The 26,676-nt window shown below is 39.6% G+C and overlaps 1 protein-coding gene across 1 annotated transcript; it reads right to left on the bottom strand.

Annotated features, from left to right (window-relative positions):
* Window positions 1-326: 326 nt before the first annotated feature.
* On the bottom strand, window positions 327-24,705 carry LOC306762716 (protein FAM53B-like). Its single transcript, XM_079249311.1, has 5 exons — window positions 24,651-24,705; window positions 13,070-13,340; window positions 11,084-11,138; window positions 8,457-9,298; window positions 327-1,535 (listed from the first exon to the last, which is right to left on the bottom strand). The coding sequence occupies exons 2-5, from the start codon at window positions 13,148-13,150 to the stop codon at window positions 1,185-1,187; spliced, it is 1,329 nt and encodes a 442-aa protein (XP_079105437.1). The 5' UTR covers window positions 13,151-13,340; window positions 24,651-24,705; the 3' UTR covers window positions 327-1,184.
* Between the last annotated feature and the right edge of the window lie 1,971 nt (window positions 24,706-26,676).

Genomic DNA, 26,676 nt, shown 5'->3' with positions numbered 1-26,676 from the left:
ATAGTTATCACATTTTGTTTTATGCTTGAGAGTTAACGTTCGTTGGTTGGGAAGAGACTGAGAGGGGTTTGAAGTTTGTGCATTGAGTATGCATAACAGGAAAAAAATGCAAATAAAAGATTTGATCATCAAAAAATAAAAAGGCTGAGCTTCAAAAAAATGAGTGTGAGATGCGATGCAGGAAGTGACTGTGGGGGAGCTTCTACAGAGTATCTGGAAACTTGCCACTTATTCAGACTTTTGATCTGTCAAAATGAAATCTGCCTTTCACAGGAAAAAAAAATATCAAATGCACCAAACTTTGATGAACTGAAAGTAAACCAGACTTATGAGCGCAGGTTGTGAATTTATTTCATGTCCATTCCAATAAAAGACACTGTACTCTTGCTCCTTCACAAACATCTCATAAAAAACTGTTACGTAGAAAAATACATGCTGCTGTTAGAACTCGAAAGTTGAGATTCAGTGTTTAATTCAAATATATAATCTGCATATGAAGGTCAGAGGAGGTGGCTTTGAGTGAGACTAGTTTCTTAAAGAGAACTACAACAGCACAAACCCAAAAGAAGGCACTTCTCATTTTTTTTAACTCTTCATAAAGCTTATCGAGCCTACATTCAGACAAAAAGATTTATACGTGTGCACAAAAGATAAAGAGGAAAGGCAAAGGCTACATCTTTGAGAAGATACTTCTTCCTCCTGTTTGTGCCCCCCTGATTCACACCATCTTCCAGTTTCTCTGCAAAGCAAACTGGTGCTACATACAGGAGAGCCCAGCTACCGCTACAGTACTAAAAGCCTAAAGGTGAGCTGACTTTGGAAAGGTAACCAGGTTGAAAAAACAGTGAGGGCTGGAAGATTTCTTTAAGACTAACCCTCACTCTCCCACTCCTGAGTTGAGCCAAATACCCAATTAAAAAAACAAATCAAAACAAAAACTACAACTAAGGGCACTGCTTTTGATTGAAACAGTGAGAATGTTTAAGGCAAATTTGTCATTAAGAAGCCAGCTATTAGCGACAGACTTAATGTTTCATCATCTACCTCTTGCTCCATCCTTCCAACATCTTTCCCTTTCAGCTGACTCGTTTTCATACAGCCCATTTCAACAGTCACCCCTTAGTATAGCAGGCATAACTTTCTATAACAGTTCTGACAAGTCTTTTAAAATCTCCTAAAAATGTTCAGTTTCTCTCAATCTGGTCAATGTCCAGCTCACCGCCAAGTTGAAAAATGTCCCTCTGTGTGCCACAATCACCCTTCCAGAGGGTGCGTTTACTGTCCACAATGCATGTGGGAGACCCGGGTCGTGAGTCCGCACTACAAGCAGAGTCGCTATCCAGGTCTTCGTAGGACGAATCCTCTTCTTCGTCATCCATCACATCCTGACGTGACACTAGTCCCAGCTCAGACACAGCTCTGAAGTCTGACTCTGATTGGCTGGCGATCTCAAAGCAAGGCGGGGGCAGGCTTGATTGGCAGCTGTCAGAGGCTGAGAATCCAGGGCAGCTCAAGCTCTGAAAAGTGTGAAGTTTCTAAAAGGAAGAGACAAGGGAAAATTAAATGTTGGTTTATGTATATCATTGTTGTTTGGGTTCACATGCCAGCTTCAATCTATTGAAGCAATAAAAGCTGAAGGTTTGACAGTGGGAGATCCAGCTGAGGGCTTTCCACAAGGACAGTTGAAGATTGGGTTTCAGTCTGAGCAGCCAAAAGCTTGCTTTCCCTTTTATCGCCTGCATGTGAACATGTAAACATGACCATAGGAGCATTTCACTGTAAGAAAAAAAAACCCCCCACATAACTCTTAACCACCTAGTTTTTATGAGAAACAAACATTGAAATAAGATGCAAACCACAGAAGGTATCTTTTGTCAAAGTGCGTTATTCATCTCTGAAAGCCACTTTAAAACACACACTGAACCCAACCCTGTGTGGTACGGAACATTTCTTATTTAAGCTATTGTTGTTCACAGTGGTTATGATGTTTTTTAGTGCACTCCAGGGAGTGTCAGGTCGAATATGTATATGAACAATAGGCTGTATTTTTGCTCACAGAACTTGACCTTAAAGGGATTCAGTTCACTTAAGAAGTTGTCTCCTGCTATGCTTTCATGCCCTCTTTTCACCCTGACTTCCTCTCTGCAACAAAGACAGGCAGCCGTGCAGTGCAGTGAAGGGGTTAATGATCTCTGGAGTGCCCCCAGCAGCAGATGTTAGAGGCATGGAGGTGAATAGAGATGAGGTTTTCTCTATAGAGCCTCAGCTTACATGACAGACACTTCTAATGTTCCCTAGCATGTGTTCAGACATTGCTTTTGCTGTTACAATGAGCTGGGAGTCTCCCTTTCAGCAGGCTCACCAATGGGCCAAAGGAAAACCGTAACGCAAGATTTTGGCTGTCTAGTTTTAAGGCCTGCTCTTTTTTTTTTTTTCTTTCTTTTTTTTTTTCCCACTGGATTAACTTTACTTTTACGATGCTTCATCTGCAAACGCTTGAAGTGATCATGTGAAGAGTGGGAGGCTTTTGCTGTAGTTACCCCACTGGAGTGGAAAAGGGGATTTCTAAGCTCTAGATCTCTCTGTTCAACCCCCAGTATTACCCCACTACTAATTATCACAGTAGAGGAGGAGACTAAAGCAAGAGAGGACGAAAGGGGAGAGGCAGCAGCTTCTTTACAATATGCTTTCTAAAAAGTCTGCCGAGGCTGGCTAGGCTTTGTGTGGGTGTGGAGGTGGGTTGTAGGATCAGGGTTAGATTTCTGCTTCATACCCAACTCTGGCACATATAAATCACAGCTACCTCACACATGGACTATACCCTAATGCTGTCATGCCCAATATAACTCACTAGAATTAACAGGATTCTAACAATATCTGTGGGGAAAAAAATTATATATATTATTTATCTATTTATATAATTATATTGTAACTTTTGTTCAAGTCCTACTGCTGGCTAAAACCAACCAAGAAATGACAAAATGTCATTGTAACGAGTTAATATGCAAACATGATGTGCAGGTGACAGTCACATTGTAAAAACGTTTGTGGCAGAAATTCTGGTCTTTTCCGATTTATCCAAAGTAATGTTTTTGTCTAAACACAGTCGAGCTCATGGCTGAAAGTGACGCATTTAGCTGCCCCATCCAACCACCCTTTCCTCCTCGTGATGCAGACTTTGAAACTTGTTAAAAGACAGACTTGACAGTAATGTCTGCTCTAATGTAGAAAAACTCCTACAAACAATTCCACTTATGTCGCTTTTAGGGATGGTACATTACAGAATGCAATCAGGAGTTATATCTTGCCCTTAATAAACAGAATAAAAAACAAAATGTACCAAACTAAAGACAAAACAAGATTAAAGAAACTGTTGTTCACAGTGAATAGATTTATCTCTTCAATTAACAAGTTGCACTGAAAACATTTGTATTTGGTCCCGACTACAACGTCACTAAAGCGACACTCTAAAGTTTCCATGAAATCATTCATTTGTTTTCTTAATGGCTTATTCTAATTCTAGGTTGCTGGGAAACTGGAAGATTTCCCAGCAATCGTCAGGCGAGAGGCGGGGTAGACCCTGGACACGTCGCCAGTCCATCACAGGCTCCATTAAATCAATTAGATGCTTTCATATAATTTTTATTTACACTATTTGTTACTTAAAGCTGGGGTAGGTAATGTTGGGTAGCTAGCACTATTTGAAAGCTGCACCCTGTCTTGGCTCCTCCCCTTCTGGTTTTGCTCCTTGCATGATCCAAGGCTTTTTTATAAAAAAATGAACAACTCCATTTTGGTAGGAAAGTTTTAATTGGTCAGAGTTTTTACAGATTTACAGTAAACTGAGGGGTCTAACTATATTTCCTATTGTTCATGATGACTAAATGTACTGACAGACTACTATCAGGATGAGGAACCAGTTCATCCAGAGTGAAAAAAACATGTCTCTGAGCAAGATTACCTACCCCAGCTTTAATGATGCATTTAAGGACAAAAGCTATTCTATATCCACAACATCAACTGAAAGAGAAATGGAAAAAAGTTTTATTTTTTGTTAATTACATTTCCTAGATCTTGTAAAGTATCATAAAATGAACAGAAGGGCAAGGAAACGTGAAAAATGATGACATCATAAGATGGTTACCTCATTTTACCGTGTTTCATGCTCAGTAAAACCATACTAGATTTCTAAGGAGTTTTTATATAAATGACTGACTCTTAAGTAGGAAGAAGCAAAGACTTCAACACTCACAATGAAGCTATCAGATACTCCAGCAACCACTACTTCAAAGCAAGATCCCCACAACCACAGCCTACAATGTAAAGATGTTATCTGCAACATGGGCTCAAGAAACAGCTGCTGTGGAAAAAAACATAAGCACATGCTAAGAGGTTAAGCAAATATCCTTCTGATACTCCTGGCAAACAACAAACTCCCTGCTAAGTGCTGTAACAAAGGTCTTGCTGTGAACCTGACTGCAACCACGTATACACAAATCAATACACACACAAGGTATCGATCGTGGCAGACACTTTAAGTACAGTAAATACACAAATTGTTCTTTAGTTTAGCTCTGTTCTTTGCTGATTCAGTCAGATGACTTCAGTGACACAAAGACAGGCTAACGGCCGCTAAAAGCAAAGAAACAAAAGACAGAACAGAAACATTTAAGAATCAAACTCATTCCTGACAGTCAGATTACATACTTGCACTCCGCTACATTAATCATCTGTGTCGCTATCTGTGTGAATGTCTTTGCTTTGCTTTTCACCAAGGAGAAAATGCGAGACATATCCACACACATGCCTGAACGCCGGCAGAAAAATCAAAACTATGTGAAGCTGATCGGTGTTGAAAAGGGGGAGACAATATGCAAAACTCCACAAAAGTGATGCCTTCCAATGCACATATACAGTATAACAAGCAGCAGCAGCATGTCATTACAGTCATAAAACACACCTCGAGACGCCCACCGAGGTGTTTCCACATGCCTGCAGACTCTCTGCTATGATCGCCATGTCTGCCATCCCAGGAATGGACGAAGATGTAGAGAGAGGAGGGAAAGAGGAGCAGCGCGAACTTGGGCCAGTTAGAAGATATTAATAGAAGGGGGTGAGGAGTTTGTTTGCCAGTTTCCCTGCTGAAATAATACTCCCTTTCTTAATCCTGATATTTCTCTTTTAGGCGCACAAGCATCCACACACACACAAACACACACACACACACACACACACACACACACACACACACACACACACACACACACACGCACATTGAAGCATGAGCTGAGCAAGCCACCTTTTACCACCTGTGCTGTAAATGCAGTAAAAGATAGCCTGTTATTGCTTTTCAGAACATACAATAGCCCTGCTGAAGTTATCAAATGACCAGGCTCACACCAGAGAAACCATTTCCTGAAAAGCAAAGTGTGTGCTGCGTCAACAATCATTCAGCAAGTGACCTACAATCAAGAGATAACATTCCTTGTCTGACAGCTCGCTACACCCACAATTCTGAGGAAAAAACAATGCCGTGCCGAAGTGGAAGGGCAACTGGGGACGAAAACGAGCTGGTGGACATAAGAGTGGACTGAAATACACTGCTGACAGGGTGGATATTCAAGGAATTTTGGGGGGTGGCAGCATGTAAATCCCCTCAGTAGTTGAGCGATAGCCAATTAGCATGACATGAATCCCCAGAATTCACACCCGTCCTCATTGACGTGGTTGAAGAATCTGGAGGCCAAATTACAATATGTTCCACTGACAAAACACACTTGAGTTGTCACAATCCTACACCCTCTTTACCACAAGCAAGGACACCTAACGCTAAGTCAAACATGTTTCCTCCTCTTCAATAACCAAGAGTTTAGTGCCAGTTACACATGCACTTACAGTTTTCTTTTTTTTCTTCCTGAACTTTAGACTCTGTTACTCACTCCCACTCTGATAAAACTGGTAGGATGTTTTAGATGAATAAAAAAACACAAAAGCCTCTAAATGGACAGCCAAAAGCCGAGATGTATAGGGCACTGTTTCAGCTCGACAGTTCGGTATGACACACACCCACTTCTTATGAAAAAATAGGAGGATGAAGATATTCCACTAAGCGACTGACACTAATAGATGCCACCTGAACACTGCTTTTCTGCTTTCGCTCCTAATATAAACCAGAACTTCCTTGGCTATGTGTAAGTTGTTTAAAACAGTGTTTTTTTAAAGGCGAAAACATGTGTATATGTTTCACAAAAGCAACTAACGGTATATTTACAGTATAACTCTGTCTGATAAACATCTGCGAGGTTGTTGAAAAGATAATGAAAGTATTTTTAGACTGAAACCAGAAAACAAAAACTTTCATGTTATAACTCCAAACAACCCTGAATGAGACCAGATGAGACACCCAAAGACAAACATACAATAGGAACTGAAAGAACAGTTGATTAAGCAGCTTTTTAACATCACATTGCTCGGTGGGATGTGGTCCAAAGGTCATAAAGCATCCCCCCAATACCAGCTTAGATATTATAGTAAAGTTCAACTAATGTGATGTGAGTATCGCAATTGTAAATGTAGATCAGAAATGGCAAATTTATATCCAAGGCCTCGCCAGTTCCTAAAATGGACATCAATACTTGTGTTTTTTGGTGACTAAAGCAGTCTCGCTGGTTGTAACCAGCACTGCGTTTCCACATTATCACCTCCTTTTCCAAACAGTTTACCAGCTGAAAGTTGTCTCTTTTTCAAAGTCTTAATGAACAAAAAAAAATAGGCAAATTAAAGCAAACCATGAGAATTTCTATGATTTTTCATGTCATTAAAAGTACCATGACAACTTACAAGCCTGCTTGTCGAGGATCCCAAAGACAGGTTTTTAAACAAAGTGCTGACTGACAGAAACACATAAAGCCTCAGTAGAACAAATGCTAAGTGTGAGTTTAATGACAATGCTGAGTGAGTTTTCTCACTCCAGCCACTACATAAAAGTCAAAACAATTGCAGCAGACATGAAATGACTCATCTAACCTGAACAACCTGACTCTTTTCAACAATACTGGCTGCAATCATGCAAATCAACTACGATGATGTGAAAAACTGTAGTGAAAAAAAAAAAAAAAAAAAAAAAAAGAAAAAAAAAGAACCAACCCATCTGTCAAACTTTCAGAACAAACAGTTCCTTAACTACAACCTACACTTGGCAGAAATAACACAAGTGAAGGTAACACTGGCTGTGTGTTTGCATTTGTGTGTACATGATTTTCCCCTCTTAGCAGCTGGCAGGACTAGAGGAAACATGCCTGCTGGGCTCCATTACCTAGGCCTAGTTGATCCAGCCCTGGCTGAGTCCTGAGGGTGACTGGCTGGGAACACAACTGTTTTTGGAAAAGAAGGGAGGGCGGATGGATAAACTGATGATACTTTCTAATAAGGGAACAGGAAAAGCACAAATTCCACTGACAGGAGGTATCATGGAAGAAGAGTATCACATAAACGTTATGTTTAGGAAAACAAAGTTCAATCAGATATAGTCTGAGATCCAAGTTCTAATCACTGCACAAGTCTGTGTGCAGAATGGATTTAATGCTACAAGCAGGAAGCGTAGGACCTCACTACAAAAATATCAGAGCATGGCCAAGCATTAAACCAGTACATGTCATTAAAATGCTTTTCCTGTTCTATTTTGGGTTTAGTCATTTATACTGTGGCTGTTCCACTGTTTCCTGTGACCTTACAAAAGAACAAACAAACTCTTGACGTGGACATGGAAGTACATAGTTTGGTGTATCTGAATGTCCTCACAAAGAACACAAATATCGCCACAAAGAACAGATGTAGGACTTCAGCAAATGAAAAATGGAGGGGAAGGAGTTGCAGGGAGGAAACAAAATGAACACAATAAGTCCATCTTTAGGATAGACTATTTACCCAACAGAGTTAATGAAATGATAAACTGAAGCCGGGCTTGCTAGAGCATGGCGATAGGCAATGTGACCGAACATGAGGAATGCTTCTTGAGTGAACAGGACTCCATGAGTTGAAAGGAGGAAAGCCTGAAATCACTTAGCCCTGAAGCCTTGGACTGACGACCCGGAAAACTTCATTGGGCTTGATTTAATCCAGTCTCTAATCAGACTCAGAGAGAGTAAGACCTGACTAAGTTTGAGGATCTGTTGAACTTCCCTTTGCTTTAAGAACAAGAAGGTATTTGTCTGTGCTGTAAGCACAAGCAGTCCATGATTTGGATGTAATAGACGACATTCTGTAGCATTAAATTAAGATTAGAAATAAGTTGATGCTGAATTATGTTTATTATAGAAAGTGATATCAAATGCTAAAGATAGTAATTGTGATTACACAAATTGAAATGAAGGCGAGTTTGTGTGTGTGTGTGTGTGTGTGTGTGTGTGTGTGTGTGTGTGTGTGTTTATGTGTTCGTGCCAATGTTTCCAGCTAACCTGAGTCATCTTTGCCAAATCTAGAGACGGTCGTTGCTCCTGGGCATCCTCTGGCCTCCTCCGCTTCATGGCAATCTTTTTGTCGTTCAGCACGCAGGGCTGGGACTTGCTCCGAGACAGACAGCCTTTACCCTCGCCTCCTTTTCCAGCTCGCCTTCCCAACTCCGGGGTGGAGTCGGGAAAGCTGGTTTCAGATGCCTCTTCCCTCTGAAGCTCTGTCAGGCTGATCTGCTCATGGGAAAGGGAAAGAGGCCTGAGGAAGACCTGAGTGTGGGAGTGGTGCTGATGATGATGTAGGGAAGGAGAGGTAGGGGAGACTGGAGAGGCAGTGAACTGAGGGTGGAGAGGCAGTCGTTGGTTGAAGAATGGCAGGTCCAGGGCTCCATCTGAGGAGATGCTGGAGTGTGAGGGCAAACTGAAGCTGGAACTACGCTGCATAGGGGGAAATTGGCCTCCTACTCCTCCTCTGACGCTTCCTCCACTGTGGCACCTGCGTTTCTCCACCGTCGTCCAAACGCGTGAGCCTTGAGGCTTCCAAGATGAGCGGAACCCACTGAATTCATCTGAGAATGACAGTGAGCGACACTGGCGTTTGCTGGGGGGTGCTACGGGAGTTTGGCTGGTGGCAGATGTCACTTGGGTGTTGATTGTATTACTGCTGCTGAGACTCAGGTCTCTTATCAGACTGGTGATAGCTGTGGTGCTGCCTGGTTCCTTGGCCCAGTGCCGGCTCCCAGACTCAGGTATGGTGTCCCACAGGCTCTCCAGACTGGATTCAGTCTGACATGGAGATTTTTGCTGGATTGTACAGTTTCGCCTCAAGTCCAGCCATCTATCTGCCTCTGAAATAGTCAAAACAGACAAGATTGAGTGAAACTTGCCTTGACAGACATCAATATATGAAACTACATGCAATATATTAATCAGAGCAGCAATTCCTGACTTTTTTTTTTCATGATTACCCCCCCCCCCCCCCCCCCCCCCCCCCGACTTAAAATCGACAAAAAAACAGAAGTCTGTATATGCTTGTTGGTGTTAAATAATGTAGTTTAAAAACAATCTGTAAAGATTGACAGCTTCAGGCAAAGACAATGATTCTTGTAAAAGGACAAACTGGAAAATCGACAGCTAACTGCAGAGGAGATCACAAAGAAACACAAAGTGATGCAGAAAATCTGGCTGAAATTCATTGGATTTGTGCTAAAGAACAGGTTATCAGTCATTTGGCTGTAGATGAATGACAGGATAATCTTTAGGGGAAATAACAATACAGCTGAACCGTTTCAACCAGTATTGCTCATGTGTGACAGAACTCAAGGCAAAAAAAATAAATAGAACTGACAGCAAGACTAAAAGCGTAGCAGTGTATAAAAACGAGAAATTAATTTTCAGTGCCTGTAAAGGTAATAATTTTTATAAGGTCTAGAGAAAGTTGGCTGTTTGTAGAAAGAATAGTTTTAGTTTAGCAACTGGCAATATGACTCAACAAGATCCCAATGGGTTATGTTGGATTACATTTCACACTGTAAGCAGATGGGTGACATGCAGAGTAAAATATGCAAGACATTTCTGTGCCCATTATGTTCATAATTACAACAACAACGAAAAAAATCGTACATAAGGAATCTTAAATTATGGTAAATAGGACTCTCTTTTTTCAGAACAGAAGAGGCCAGTCCTCCTGTGTCTGGTTTGCAAAACATCTCTAAGGAATCCAGTGGGCTAAAAAAGCAACATTCCTGATTATCTAAAACTTTGACCTGCAAGAATGCAGACACCAAAACACAAAGCTGCAGGAGATAATACACCTAGAGTTTAAGTACCACAGCAGCTTATAACACCGGGCCAAGTGGTTAAGTGGTGAGACTATTCAAGCTTTTGGAATAAGCTGCAGCTTGCTGAGTTAAACGCCGTTGTCTTGGATGCTTGTCTCTGAGTTTGGCATGCTGTCTCACACACTGGTGGACGGAAATCGTTGTTTTGGGCGGACAGACAATGTACGACGACCTGACAGGAATGTTAGGAAAACAACTTGACAAAAGGAGAATGGGATGAACTTCAAAAGACCACCCTTTGAAAGCAAAAGACAAAGAACTGGCTGTGCTAACAATGTTGAGTAATTTTAATGGTAGGATTAACAGTGGAAAAAGTACGGCACACACCTCCCTATGACATCACGGCATCGCTCCCCACTAGAAAAAGCAGACAGTGAGTGATAGTGGCAACTTGTATTTACAGTAGTATGTCTTTTAACACGGGGGGTAATTGCTGTAAACTCTAAAAGAACTGAAGGGAAATTGTTGACATACGCAGCAGTATATTCAATTACATTTCACTCCCGTGAGAGCGCTGTGCAACGTTGTGTGGAGGCAGGTGCACCCTTATCATGAGAGGGGGACGAGTGACAGATGGAGAAAGAGAGAAGTGAGACTATGCTGATCAGGGGGATATGCAACAAGACGGTTTTAGCAGGGGTAACTGGCCTTGATGGTTCAACTTGTTAAGGCATTAAAAGGGCAATTTATCATGGCATCATATCTGGGAGCTATGTGCACAGGTCAACAAGATTTGAATTTTTTGTTACACAGAAGAGGAAGCAAAGAGTAGAAAGTGCAAGAATAACTCACCCACAGTTCCACAGGAGAAGAGGGTGGTTCCTCTGCTCATGGTGTGGAGCTCACTCTGAAGAAAAAAACAAAAAGAAATTAAAAAGAAAGAAAGCAAACAGTCATCAAAATGCTTCAAAAATGTAATAAAGGAAATTCCAGCCAGACTGCACTAAGAAGGCCAATAATAGTAATAATTTATTACTGGAACTGAACCGAGTCTGCATCGGTGACTAGAACCATAATGACAGCAATGTACCTAACTGTCTTGTGCAGGAAATGTACTGTACATATAAACCTGACTTGTTTTGCCTTACATGTGAAATTCTAAATACATAAGTGGGTTCATTTAGTCTGGTATGCATGGCTACATGTGGGATAGTGTAAAAACACACATCTCACCTTTAACAGTCTTAACTTAGCTACAGTAACATATACATAGCAGGTCAATATCAAACATTTTTCAGGTAGATATTGCATGTATAGTATGTTTCATGTTGAGATGTGTGAAATCATCACATATCCATCCGTATGAAGACAGGCAGTTGTCTTCACACGCCTATCGTGTCAAGTAGCGCTGTGACGATATGCTTTCGTCCCGATTTGATTCAATTCCGATTTTTGGGGGGCCGATTTGATATGAATTGCGATTCCCACAATTCCTCAATTTTGCTGATTTTTGTCGTCTATTATATTATATTATACTGTACAAAACTTTTTTTTGCTTGATTTCAATTAAGAAAAACAACACATTACCTAGACCATCATTCTGCTGCTATAATGCCAAAGAAGACAAGTAAAAAGGTCAATACAAACAATAAAAATGACAAAATGTTATAATGGATTATTTTTACTTATTTGGAAAAAAAAAATCCACTTTTCAACAAAAAAAATTTATTTTAAAATAGTGAAGCAGGAAAATCCCAATATATATATATATTTTTTTTAATCAATTTTCCCACCCCTAGTGTCAAGTTGACTCGCAAAGACGGTGATGTCTTTCCACACAGACAACAATTCTAAAGAAAATGTTCATTGCTTTGTCTCACCTTGGCCTTATTACCACAACATTTGATTTGTATACGTAGTTTAGAGTCCAAAACAAAGGTTGTGATGCTGAAGATGAATATGCTACATAACTGGCAAACTCTGATCTCAGTGCTTTTCAGTTGTAGGAGTAACAAAAAGATTTAGTGAAAACTAATGAAATCCACAAAAAAATTCAGATTTTAGCCATATTTTATATTAAAAATCACATATAAAAGATAATGTAATCTTTTGTCTCCAAAAATTGAAAAATATAATAAATAAAAACAAAAAAAGCCATTTACAAGGTTTAATCACTTAAATGCAAGAAAAAAAAATCAGGAGTCCCTAGATTTTATTTTTAAAATAGTAATAAAACATTTTTATATTAATCTAAAGGATGTTTCTGGCACATGTGGCTGAATGAGTGTTAAGATTTTGTAGATTATTAGTGGCAGCAACATAGCAGTAGGAGAAGTGAAAGCTACTCTTTTCTGCAGTGAAAATAGGTAAGTGAGATAAAAATAAAATGTAAATACCCCATACCTTACGTTCAGAACTGAAACCGAGTTATTGGTAAAAAAAAAAAAAAAAAAAAAAAAAAAAAAGAAATAGTTCCCAGTATTCACCTTCCAAACAAAATGCTGCATATTACAATTTGTCTTCAAGCCATTAAAAGCGGCATGCAACTGCAAGTAAGATGATATGATAGACTGTAATAAATACCATCCATATTCTCAAATCTAAATAAAAAAAACATTTTTATTTTTCATTTGAACTATAATTCCCTTTGGATCTGATCTGGATGATGGCATTAAATTTAAAAAGATAAATGTTCCCATAACATATACATAAACAACAGGCTACTAGTTGCTGGTTTGAATTGCTCCCCCCATTTCACCAGCCTTTACATGTGACTACCTTTGCAGCAACAGATAATGGACTCTTTGCACTGTGTAAAAAATGTGAAGTTTCTCTCACCAGCCGTCTCTCGATGCTCTTAGATGTTACATCATTGACACCCTTCTTCTTTTCCAGTGTTTTTGAGAAAATGATCACCATGGTAACAAGCAGCTCTGCTCCAGGGTGTTCAGGTGCAGAAAACGGCCACGAGCAGGCATCTTACATAAGGGCGGTAAGCAGAAAGTGCATTTGGACTAAACAGATGAGCAGTTGGTGACCTCCCATCTGAAGAGCAGTGCTGATGAAGGCAGCGGAGGTAGTAGGGTTTTTGCAATACTTCAGCTGATACCTGTGAGAATGTAAAAAAAAAAAAAAAAAGAGAAAGATGCAAAAGAGGAACATAAATACTCATTTAAATACTGAAAGAAGCCAGCTGAATCTAAAAGTACAAAATTTGTGTTTTTCTTGTTGCAAATACTACCAAAGAATTCTACCCAAACATAGTATTGTCACATCAGAGACTTATATGTAAATGTAAGCTTCTTAACCAAACCAAGCCCCTGCACCCATTTTCCTATCTTGTGGTATTGGGTAAAATGGTAAGTAAACTTGGGATAACTTATACTTATCAAATACAAAATTACTTTAGCACAGTATTAAATCATAATTCCTTCCAGAAAACATTTTATTACTGATGAAAAAACACAGCATCCAGAGAACTGAAATGGTTCACAGAGGAAAACTCTAAGCTTAAAAAGAAAAAGAAAAAAAAAGATGGGGAGGGGGGTAACTTAACTCTTTCCATTTAAACATTTAACACCCTAATACTTAAAGTTAACAACTCAGCTTTAAGTATAGCTGCACACCCATACAGTTGCTATTTTGGTAAACAACACATGCTGTGATGTTAAAACTGTTTCCTCTTCTTTGGGAAAAATGGGACATTTACCTCATCAACGTAATGCACTGAGCATATGGAAATCTACGCTTTTTGGAGCGGGCAAGGTTTAACTAATCCAGAGAAAAACATCGCTCGGATCACATGACTCCACATGTGGCTTGGACACATGAAAAGAAGAGGAACATATATGGAGCTGCGGTTGGCTGTCTACATTTGGTGAAGCACAACTGCAGTAAACACAACTCTTAAACTTGTGGAGGGAGTTACATGTTTGGCAGATGGCGCATGTGCTGCTCTGATCTGCTTTTCTGAAAGTACTTAATGTGCGTGTGTGTGTGTGTGTGTGGGGGGGGGGGGGGGTCCTTTGGAAATGATAGGCAAGTTCAGTTATGTTTTTCTGAGAAATAAATAGCTGCAATGACTTTGGATTTAAGCTCTCCTTCATCATTGAGGCATAAAACACACTGAAAGCATATAAAGAGAGATTTAGATCCTCCAATCAACTGTTGGATAATGACAGCTTGCTACTGTGAACCAACACGTGGGGGCTAATGAGTCCTCCAGGCCCACCAGGTTACCCTCCCCATGTTCATTCATTCATTTTCCGAACTGCGACAGGCAGGGTACACCCTGGACAGCTCGCCAGTCCATTGCAGGGCCACACAGAGAGATGAACAACCACTCATGCTCACACTCACTCCTAGGGGCAATTTAGAGTGACCAATTAACCTATCATGCATGTCTTTGGATGGTGGGAGGAAGCCGGAGTACCTGGAGAGAACCCACGCATACACGGGGAGAACATGCAAACTCCACACAGAAAGGCCACTGACCAAACCAGCCAAGGATTGAACCAGCAACCTTCTTGCTGTGAGGCCACAGTGCTAACCACTGCGCCACTGTGCAGCCCCCCCTCCCCATGTAACATGTGGTTTTGTGTTAAGAGAGGGTTGTAGCACTTACCATGCAAGGGTATGCACTGGGTATTAATGAGTTTTGTGGGACTTTTGAGTGTGTATATGTGTTTGTGTGTGTGTGTGTGTGGGGGGGGGGGGGGTTCACATAGAGACTTTGTAAAGCTATTTTACTATTGCAGTTATTCTATGTTATGTTACAATGTCATCTCTGTCCCTTCCCTCCTCCACAGCCTCATGACTACATAAAGAATATAAATGTTTCATGTAGGCCTGCCCTAAACCAACTTCTAGCATATGACTCCCATTATCTCCATTTATCCCAGAGTCAGTGGAGCACAACTGGGCCTCTGCATGAAAAAAAGAAGCTGGTTCTGGTGGTGGGAGCTGGAGGAGAGAGAAAGGTTTTTTTGTGATCAGTTTCACAGATTGCTTTACTGATTAAGGCTGACACAGGAGTTAGGGTGGAGTAGCGCAGCGCAATTTGTGTGCATGTGTGTGCTAATAAGAATGACAACTATGAGAATGGTGGTCATGTGTTAAGGTTGTTACAGTATGCCTTTTGAAGAGGAAGAGTAGCATGTTAAAGCACCCGGTGCTCGTGGATGTGTGTCCATTCATGCTGTCTGCTTACGTTAACCTGCACTTGTGTGGGTCATGGGAGAGGGCAGGCCAAGTGTGAATTCAACCCTGGAGCCATGCTTACTTAATGAACAGACTTTTCATGATGGGGTAACCAAAGCTTAATGGACAGAAAACTGTTGAATGCTTGTGTGAGGCCTTGACTGTTTACTGTCGGCTGTATTTCTTGTGAAAAAGCTTCTTTTGTTTGCAAGGTACCTTGGGTCGGATGAGTCACTCTTACACTCATGACTGCTCTCGTGCTGAATTAAAAATGGTTTCATAATAACAATCTAAATCTTAAAGGCTCAGTTGCACATGCAGTTGGGAGAAGCTTAATCAGTGTTTTGTCTCACAGTTTACATTCACAAAAGACTTTGCAGCTATCAAGTGATGCATGCTTCAGCAGCCGCCTTTCAGATTTCCGTGGCATGAGAAGAGGCCAGTGATCTGAAGCAAGTCAATTTCTCACTAATAGTAAACATAACTTGAGAATACAAACGCTACAGTTGTCATGAATGCCATGTCAAGTGCGACCTTTGGAGTGGGTTGAAATCTAAATGATACCTCCAGGCAGACTCGTGTATGCTGGGTTGCAGACAGCAGCTCTTGGCTTACAATACTCAGTGACTCAGGAGGGCACAAGAAAGGGCAGCTAAGATAATATGGCTCTTTGCCCAAGCTGTGATTTGTACAGGCAGATGAATAGAAGCCCCTTTGAGCCCCCCTAAAGTTCTGTGACGGGGTGTTTGGTGTCCATCACCAATTGGCTCTGGTTACTGCATACTTGCGCGGAGTGCGTCTGGTGTCAAGACTTTGATCAGTGGCTGTTGTTGAAAAAAGGATTCATTTCACACAAATGAAATGACGATGAAGAGACAAATAAAAAAGCTGCATGGGTGGCAAACTTTGCACTTATCAGATTTGGATAAGATTCAATAAGACACAGTTTCCTCCACAGAGACTGACTGATAAAACAAGTTTCATTGAGCAAGAAGTTGAATAACTACATTAGTTTTGTAAATGATGATCACAATAAAGAATTAAAATGAAAATGAAAATCCAAAAATGAAGCATTTGGCTATTTTCCTTTTTTAGGGTGTATAAAAGACACATTAGTTTGTGAGTCTGCTCGGAAAAATTATTCAGAGTAAAAAGCAGCCACCCTTTTCCTTAGATAATGTGTACGAGGTTGTAAAAATGGTTCTAAGGAGTTTAAGACATACCATTAACGCCTTTGGCCATCACCCCGGTACCCACTGGCGAAGGAGCAGTTGCCAAAAAGAGCACACAATCCCCCCACTGCATCTTCACTAGTGCATTAACAATAAGGTGTTCAGTGAATCAAACATTGAGTGTTGTCAGTATAAAGTTTTGTTCTCCTTTGGAGATTTGTTAAACTACAGTCACCATTAACCTCTGCATTCACATAGCCAGTGCTCAAATGTACCAAAGTAATACCCCATTTCCTGATGTTCCCTTCGAAAGGTGAGAAATTAATCTGTAACAACAGATCTGCAACGAAAGAAAACCAATTTAAACAGACAAATTCTTGTCAGTCAGTCAGTCTGCGAGTTCAGCCACCACTGGTAATCGTCTCAAAGTTCAGCTGGCATGAAGTCACACTAGCATTAGTTGCAAATGTAAGCAAACTTCCCTTTGCAGGGTATGGGTTCTACTTCCCTTGTGGTCTCATGCTGTTGATGTACTGGGTGTGGAGCACTTGACTTCATTACCAAACACAAGACACACGGCATTATAACATCTACTTAACTTCACATGATAAGCCACTTTCCCTTTCAGATGTCATTTAACCATAAGAATTCAAATACCACATTCCTGCTGCCAAATAGCAAAACATTTAACATAAATAAGCCAGTCAACATGGAAGTGATTTGGCTCACCCTCACAGAATGTGATTACAGTATATTTACATTTAATGTGCAGCATATATGAAATTATCCAACCACAAGGAATTCAGGGACGTTTCTTCCGCTCATATCTTTGTGGGAAAGTTTTTCTGACTCAAAATCCCATTTATAAAACATGCTTTAATGATGTCTTGTATTTTTTCCATTCATTATACGTGAAATGTTTTCAGTGAGTCACAGGTCTGGACTTCAGGCAGATCAGTTTAAACACACACTTTAACTACATGCTGCTGTGGCATTATGCAAAATGTGGTTTGTCGTTTCCATACTGAAGCAAAGGCTACTTACTCATGTCATATACACTCATACAACCCCACTCTATAACTGATATTAAAATTTTGAACTGTGCAAAAATTATTCTAGGACCACAAGGTGATGTTTTTTTGTCTTAGATGAACTCCTGCCGCTATTTTTACTGTACTAATCGTTGGTCATGTTTTTAATGTAGTAGCAGCCCAAAGGCCACATATGCAGCACATCTTCTACTGATATTATTGGCATTAGATCATAAATTAACTTTTTAAGAATGTGATATATCTTATTTTCCCAGAGAGTAGTTCCAATTATTACTTCTAAAAGACTGGAGCCTCTCCTGACTCTCTGACCCAATTATGAAATGTATTGCTGACATCAAATTCAAGATAAGGTTATTTGATAAGAAAAACTAAAATCCAATTTCAACACTGATGCAGATGACCATTTCTTAGTAAGCATAGCTTTTAAAGTATTTGCAAATCATTGTGCTCTTAATAGATTTACAGTTTACAACATCCCACAACTTCTACAGAGACATGTCTGTATTTCATAAAACAGTTGCTTAGTAAGACACAGTTTACAGAAACTGAGCAGGTAGCCATAGTAACCAAACACAAACGGAGGTCAACAGTGACAACTGGCGATCTGAAAATGGCAGACGTCATCTATCTAGTGAAGACTAATGTCTGAACAGCTCATCACTTCCTTATCAGTGAGTGTGTTTGTTGTGGGAAAATGGACCATTAAGCAAGGCCAGTTTACCAAGCTGGAGCACAGCTACACACAACCTGCAAACACAGAGCAGCCTGAAATGTATTCAGGGTCGACCCCTGTGTCTCAGACAAGGAATTAGTTAACTGAAATCTTTAGAAGCTTGACAGGCATAAGATCAGGTGTTTTAGTTTGAGTAGAGAAAGGTATGGGGCCCCTTGGCCCCTGCACTAACCCTTGCATGCCTTGACTCTCCAAACACCAGGTAACCCAGTAATTACACTCAGCCCCCTAATCAATCCATGCCATTCTGCCAGTGGTTTCTTCCATTATCCATAACTGCCTGCTCTGTTTTGTGCACACTAGCCAGAGCTGTAATCCACCATGGATACATTACATGGGAGCCTCCAGCGCTGCTGGAAATCCCTTGCAATTGTTCAGCTCAATAAGAGAGCTCACTTCCATGTTGTATAAAACAAATCATCTTACACAGTCTCTAAAATCAATCTGCCAATAAACAATCAGTTTGGAGTTATATAACAACATGCTCACATTGCGAACGCTACGAGTGTGTGTGGATGGATGGGAGAATCTCAGAATGAAAACTGCAGCATTCCATCGGTCCATTCATTCATCCATGACACGGCTCGGCTCACCATATGGACCCCTCTGTCTGCTCAGCATAATGTGTAAGAGAGATGGGCAAAGAAAATTTAAGAGCAAGTTGAAGGTGCGCCGGTTTATGTGTTTACATTGAAACTGAACCAACACAACAGTTTACACGGCTTAACATAACGTTAAGTGAAAACTTGAAAGTTGTTCTCAAGGACAGAGGAGGATGGAAGTCACGATGCTGTTGATCAATTTTGGGTTTTTTTTATTTATTTTTTTTATTTTATGAAACTCCGGGGGGGTAACTAAATTTAATCAATCAAATCAAATGGTGGAAAGGAGATAAAATTTTATTTAATCTATGCTAAGAAATCAAGTGATTTTAATAAAAGTGCTATAATCTGACAGACATAAAGGCCACGGGTTGGGAAACATTTTGTGGTCGCTACTTGTTTCATAAGTTTAATTAAGTAGTTTTTGTCTTTTTCCTTGTTTAGACATAGAGATCAAAGTTAGCAACTAGAGATTTTTGCAGCATTTCTGTTTGATGTTCATCTATACAGTCCTAATTTTACTTCCTGACATCATTCAGTGTGAAAGCTGATCTGATCCCACCAGGATGATGGGTTTGCAAATTTTCTTACTTAACTGTGTTGGGCGGTTGTCTTGATAAACCTGCAGGTGCAAGCAAAATGTGTAATATTTCATTTATATCCAGTAGTGCACAGGCTTATGGATGGGAGTTATTATACGTTGCCATGAAAATTGATCCTCTTTGTGCAAGAAGGATTGTCAGGTCACACTGGTTCCATTATCAAGCCCAAGCTTGCACAAAAAAAGAAAAAAAAAAACTTTTGAAAGACAGAACACATCACTTAGCATGGATCAGTTGCACAAAATAAGGGAAAAAAGTGATGTACACAAGAGCTTTATATCAGGCTTATATATTGTTGTGGTATATCAAATGTCGAGCCTTTCTTTAGATGATTAATTTCTGTCAATGAATTATGATGACAGCTCAATGCAAAGAAATGAATAGTTTGAAGAGGGGTGTGTTGCTTGAAACATTGCAACAGTGACTAAAATCCTATAAGGAAGTTTTTTTGGATGTCAAGATTTGTCCAGTGGTAATTCCAATGGATAATAAGATGTGTGCGTATTTCATCCGGGTTTCCAGTTACACAAAACACCTAACACTTTAAAATGAAACTTGAGGCTTCATTTCTACATTTAGGGGTAATTAAGACCCTTAAAAACATTCTTCAGTTGCTGAAAAACTTTTATCATTACTGCAAAAAAAATGAAGAATTACAAAAACAAAGAACTAAAGTTCCCAAGTAGACAATTTGCTTCCAGCTGCGTTATAATCTCACCTGATCTAATCTCAGAAAGATGGTTTAAAGACACTGAAAAAAAAAAAAAACACAACTACGATTAACAGTGATGAAAATCTGAGTTAATAAAAATGTTCAAAAATGAATTAAGCCCAGTAAATACTGGTTATTTTTCTTCTTTAGAAGAAGAAAATGCTAATGGTTAATGTGATCAAGTGATGTGATGTGAGTAGCAGTTTCACCAAGTCCAGTCTTGGTTATGAAGGTTTTCTTCTGTGTATGCATTAAATATAAAACCATTAATATTTTAGTAAACATTTCAGGAAAATTTAAAGGCAAAAACTTGAGACTTTCCTGAAGACATTTATGTAAATATAGTTTAAAAGATACATAAGAGTTTTGTTCAAAGGCCCAAAGATTATGAGGAAAAGTTGTTTCTGATAAAAAAAAAAAAAAAAATCGTAAACGCTTTGAGTTCTTGAGATGGTAAGAAGATGTAATGTACGTTCTCTCCTGATTATTTATGAGTAACCTCATCCACAGTGTGGTAGGGATCTACACAGGGCGGTGACTGTAGCTTTATTTTTCAGACCTACATTTAAAAGATATTCATATTTCTTCGTAACCTGAAACACCTGTTCCTTAAAACAATCCCCTCAACCTTAAATGGAAGCAATCATTGCAGTGAATCTTTTTCATTGGCATGAAAGTGGAAGCAAATGGCAGCTTTCTTCCACTTCTATGAATCAACCACGTCCAACTTCAGAAGTTGTTGGAATGCTGCACGAGAAAAAAGGTTCTTCCCAGTTGATGTGTTGAGAACAAGCTACAGTAACTCCTAAACCAGGGCTGTAGGAACAAAATGATGCCATTCTTTTTTCACAGCTCTAGGACAAAGAAAGAACAAATCTATCTGTTCTTGTGTAGTATGTAACGGCCTGAATAGGTTGTTGGGGAATATGGTTACTTAAGTTTTGTTATAAGACTGGAAAAGAAGCTCAAAGATCACACTAAATTAGACTGTCTCTGTAAAACACCAAAATAAAGCTTTCAATTCCCTTTTTTTTAAGTGGATGCAATTGGGATCTTGCATCACCAGAACGGGGCAACAGAAAAGCAAATTTCACACTGAATGATTCAGTTCAGAGTTATGTGAGGTGAAAGTCAGAATTTCAATAAAAAGCCTGTCCAAAGCAGCCAATAGAAACAAAAAAAGGGATGCAAACTCTTGTCATTCATAACAAGAATTTTGCAAAAATGCAAAGCACCAAAAGACAATAGATTAGTTCACCTGGACTATGTGGTTTTCCAGAAGAATACTGGCTATGCACACATGCAGACATCAGATACTGAATATGCAAAAAAACAGAAAGCCTAAACCTAAACACTTCAGACACACTCATTTATTTGAGTTTCAAAAAACACCTTTTTTTTGTAACTCAAGATGAGTCTTTTGTATTACCGTCTATAAACAATGTAGTAGGATGTTCTGATGGAAGAATTTCTATTGCATCTCAGAATGCTTTTCATGTCTAGGGTCTGGTGTTGGGGGGTTGGGAGAGCGCTTTTCTGGTCTATGTGAGAATCCTTCTTTTCTTTTCAGCAGCAGCTCTATGGCTCTGTGGGCGACAAGATGCCAAACTTTCAAATCTATCATGTTAATGAAGGAAAAAAAAACCCATACAATTATGCCTGGCAGCATTGAAGCAGATACACCACATAATAACAGCTAATTGTTTTACTTTACTTTAAGCCAAGCTGTATGAGATTCAGTACGTCTAAAGCAGCAGCAGTATATCTGCAAGTCACAGAAGAAAGGGAAGCTTCTGAAATGAATAGAGTACCATGGAGGCACAGACAGGCATGGCTAACAATTCTGTTCTGGTAGCTTTGCATAATGCCACAGGCCAGAGAACTAGGAAGGAGAAAGAGAGATGCATTATAAATTGAACAGACAGACAAATAGGAGTGTAAAATGTGCAAAAAGTGAGGCTGAAATGCACAGATAGCCATAAAGAAAGAAACCAACAGGGGAGAAAGGGGCAGCATGTGCGTCAGCGTGTGGACTGAGTGAGAGTTGTACACACAGACCGTGAATGGGCCAGTGGCTTGCTCAGCACGCAGGCACACAGCTGCCCACTGACAGAATGGAGCTCTAATAGGGCCTTTTGCCTGCAACACAAAGACATTGCAAATGTGTGCGTCTTAAGCACACACTGCAGTGCAGAGCGATCCTTTTTAAAAACCCACCGGCCTTAATTACTCCCATAAATTATGCCTCTACCATGTCCAAAACAAGTTTACAGACAAATAGTGCCAGAGCTGCTGTTGAGTACGGGTGTAGCGCATCAAGTTGTGCTTTATTAAAGCGCCTTCCAGCAACAGTAGACAGAGTTGTGGCCGAGAATCGAACCACTCTTAAGTAAAGGCCTTGTGCTTCAATTGCATGACAAAGAAACTGTCCTTCAATGGCTGTTGGTGTTCACTTTACTAAAACGCAAACTATTGAAAGGTTAAAATGAGTGCATATTGACAGTTAATTAATGACATGAACTGAACATAAATGCCTCATTTCATCCTTTTATTTTATTTTTTTTATAAATGCTCATCTGTGATCTGTCTAAAATGAAATGTTTTTATAAACTAAAACTTAGATACTGGTACCACTAAACAAACATTTTAATCCGAGCCAAGGAGATATAATCACCAGCTTGAGCAAACAACAGGTCTGCAGGTTCACATGACAAAATTTAATAGATCTATTATGCTTGTTCACACCAAACTGTGACATTCCAGCAGTGGTTTCTTTTGGAAATCAAAGCAAGGTGCAGCCGTCATAATCCTCCCAAAAGGGGAAAGGCACATAAAAAAAAAAGTACGACAAGCAAGTTTACGCCAAGTCTAACCTGTATTTGTGAGGACCACTATCAACATCCACCATGTAATTAGACACTCAAGACGTGTGATTAGATATTTTCTCATCTCTCTGTTTCACACCTAACCTGAACTTCAAGCTACTCTATTTTTTTTTAAAATATTGTATGTTTTCATATTTTCATATTCTATGTGGGATCATTCTCTGAGCTAGTTTCTTGAAACATCCAGTAACATTTCCTGTTTTGCTGACCAATTTAGCCAGTCTTCCTTGCAGGTCAAGGACAACTGCAGCTATGGTGGTTTTAAGAAACATTTCCAGGTATTTTCCACTTCATGTAACCTCCCACAAGACCTGTTCACTGGGGTAATTTGCTTGTGGAGTCAACAAAGATCAAGCAACTGTTTTGCAACTTTAAGCAGCACAAAACATAAGCACAAACACTTGCTTCCTAATATGCAATACAGAGGAAATTGTTCTAAATAAGCCATTTTTACTGTGATCTCATGGTACTTTATACTCTGACATCCTTGGCATTCATTGTTAACCAAGACTGCAATCAAGAAGCTGCAAGGTAAGCCTGATCTGGCCGATGTCATTCTGATCCCATGAATGTCTGTGAGATTTTTTTTATCTTTGTTGTTTCTGTTTCACATGTTACAGCACAATCTTAGCATCTTTTACTCTTTATAATAAGGCACCACAGTATTTTCTGATTAGACTCTAGAAACATGAAAAAAAATTGCAGACTAGGCAGAAAAATAAATGAGAAGGAACCATGTGGCTAACCTTTGCTGCTAAAAAAACAGCTCTTCTCCTCTTGATCTACACTTAAAATGCACAATAATAAGGAAAGTAATGTTTCATATCATTATCTGAGAAAGGAACACAAGTGTGTAAAGGGGAAATGGTGAATGATTTGTAGCTAAGCTTTGTGAGTCAAAGCACTCAATCCTCTTCTCAAGGCTGTGGTGAGGAGCTCTGTGTCAATACATGCTGCAAAGCAACCACACTGCCTCCACACACACACACACACACACACACACACACACACACACACACACACACAGGTACAGTATCTCCATCTTAAGTTTCATTACGCTGTCAGATGAAAGGGAGTTTGCTGCCTCAGCGACCTTGTGTGCACCATTTGTACACGTCTTAAACAAGCAACTATCAATACAGCAACAGGTTGATCAGTCCAGACACTAAACTGGATTCATTTCTCAATTCACGGGGTTCCAACCATACATGCACTTATTATTATACTATAACAAAAACACACCCATGTTTTCTTACTTGTTTACCAAACATTTCCAAAACAAACAAAGTGTCTGGGGAAACCCCAGTATGAACAACTATAGAGAAAAACAAAACAAAACAACAACAAAATGACGCGTGCCTTAGCAAGTTATAACGGATATAAGTCTGAACTACCTGGTGAATAGTCCTTTTATGAAGTTATGTCATCTTCAACTGAGGTAAAACATATAAAGAAGACTCACGAAAGTGTCTTGCAGTTGCAGCCGCCAGTTTGGCGTCCCCAGCACAGGACTGAGTAGGACTGCGAGCAGCTGAGAGCTGAGCTGATGCCTTCACCCCTCTGCATTGATTGTAACAATATCCGCGTACACGCGAACCCGGACGACGGGGGAGACCAGAGGAAAAGTGAACAGTTAAAAAACTTGTGCGGACAGGAGAGCAACAAGTTTGATTAATTTTAACATCACCTATATAATTGCTCCTTTTAAACAGTTAATTTGATCAAACTATACCTACATATAAAGCGAGGTCTAATCCACACCTTCCTTAACGCCCCCACTCTCTCCTACTTGGTACGTTCCACTGTGGTCCTCCTCCCTCAGGCATTTACTCGTGTGCTGTTTTATTACTACGTATCCCATTGATGTTAAAGGAGAAAACAAGTGCAGAAACTTCCATAAAACAAACAACTTTCCTAAAAATGGCTATTGCTACATCCCCTTCATTTATTTGGACTTTTTTTTTCCTAAAATGATGACGCAGTTTATTGTTTAAAGTGCTGTACAGTCTTTTTTTTTTTTTTTTTTTTTAAACTTGTGGAGTGTGGTATAAGGAGCAATAACTCAAAAAGGCAGAGTGTGAAAATGACATACCAGCTTCCACGTCCTGCCATGGAAAAGTTCACTCTTACATGCTGGAGCAATTCAGTTCAGCCCACAAAAATCCTATTAGGAGGCCTTCAAATGTGTTTCCAAGGAGATGTAATAAAAACATAAATATTTGCAATATCACACTTCAGAGGTTAAAATGAAAGCATGACATTTGTGCCAGTAGGCCAGCCAGTGGGCTATGGCATCAAATCCCAACTCCTGTAGGTTAACATTATGAGTGGAATAAAAGTTTAGCTTCAAACACGAGCCAACCTCAAAAGCCATGAAACTGCTGACAGTGGTGAATGAAAAGTACAGCTCAGTTCAACCCAGCGACACCCTCATATTTAATAGCAGACTGGAGTAAAATAGAAATTAAATAAACAAATTGTCATCACAGCCTACAAGAGAGTCAATTTAACTTTCGATTAATATATCAAGTAGTTGCTGTTAGTGTACACTGATAGCCACAATGTTTGATGAGTTAGCAAATAAAATTGCAGCGTAATGGTGGGAAATGGGTGAGCAATGGAACATTTAAATACATAAAGTTCCTGTGACACTATAACACAATCATTAACACCCTAAGAAGCTCAGTGTGAGTGAACTTGTATACTGACAAGATCGAAGGATGTTTAATTTAGTAGAAGTTCAATAGAGAAAAAGTAGAATAAAGAGAATAAATAATACAAATATAAATTTAGCTTCATGGGAAAATCTTAAGAGTTGTAAATGTGGGTATAACATACACATCCAAACAGGATATCCAGAGCCTTGTAAAGTTCCAGGCAGTAATTCTTGTAAAGCTCACATGTGTTTACTCAACAGTGAGCCTCAACATAGATGACTCCCATTGGGCTACTGGCCCATGCAACTTGCAATTAGGACCCAGACTTTGGCAGTTATTAATGATGCCATTGAGAAAGGAAAAGGCAGACAAACGTTGCTCCCACAGAAGTCACGGCCTCCTGTTTATTCATTATGTCAGAAGTTCTTAATCATGGTCCTCGGGACTCAGAGCGCTGCTGGTTTCCAGTTTAGCCAATTATGTTGAGGCTATTCTCTGCATGGTAGAGAAGATGAATGTAATTTACAACCTTTCAAGAGAGAACACTGGATTTCCATGGGCCAGGACTCTTGATAGGGTCACTGCAAAGTAATTTAAAAGGGGTTATTTAATGATTTATGGAATGACGAAGAATGATCTGGACAAACTATTGCAATGATATTTTTCCCTTAATTACAGATTACATTTCTGCCTGCTGACCTTATGATCACTAATCAAATCAATGCAGAATTATTGCCTGACTTACTGCCACAAACAGCTTCTACAAAGATATAAAACATTCATTTAAAGAGTGCACAGGTTTTAAGAGTTTATACATGAAATACTTTATGA

The sequence above is a fragment of the Telmatherina bonti genome (assembly GCF_933228915.1).
Source record: "Telmatherina bonti genome assembly, chromosome: 11".
NCBI lineage: Eukaryota > Metazoa > Chordata > Actinopteri > Atheriniformes > Telmatherinidae > Telmatherina > Telmatherina bonti.
Note: the sequence above shows the minus strand (reverse complement) of the source record. Positions and strands in the feature narration are given on the sequence as shown.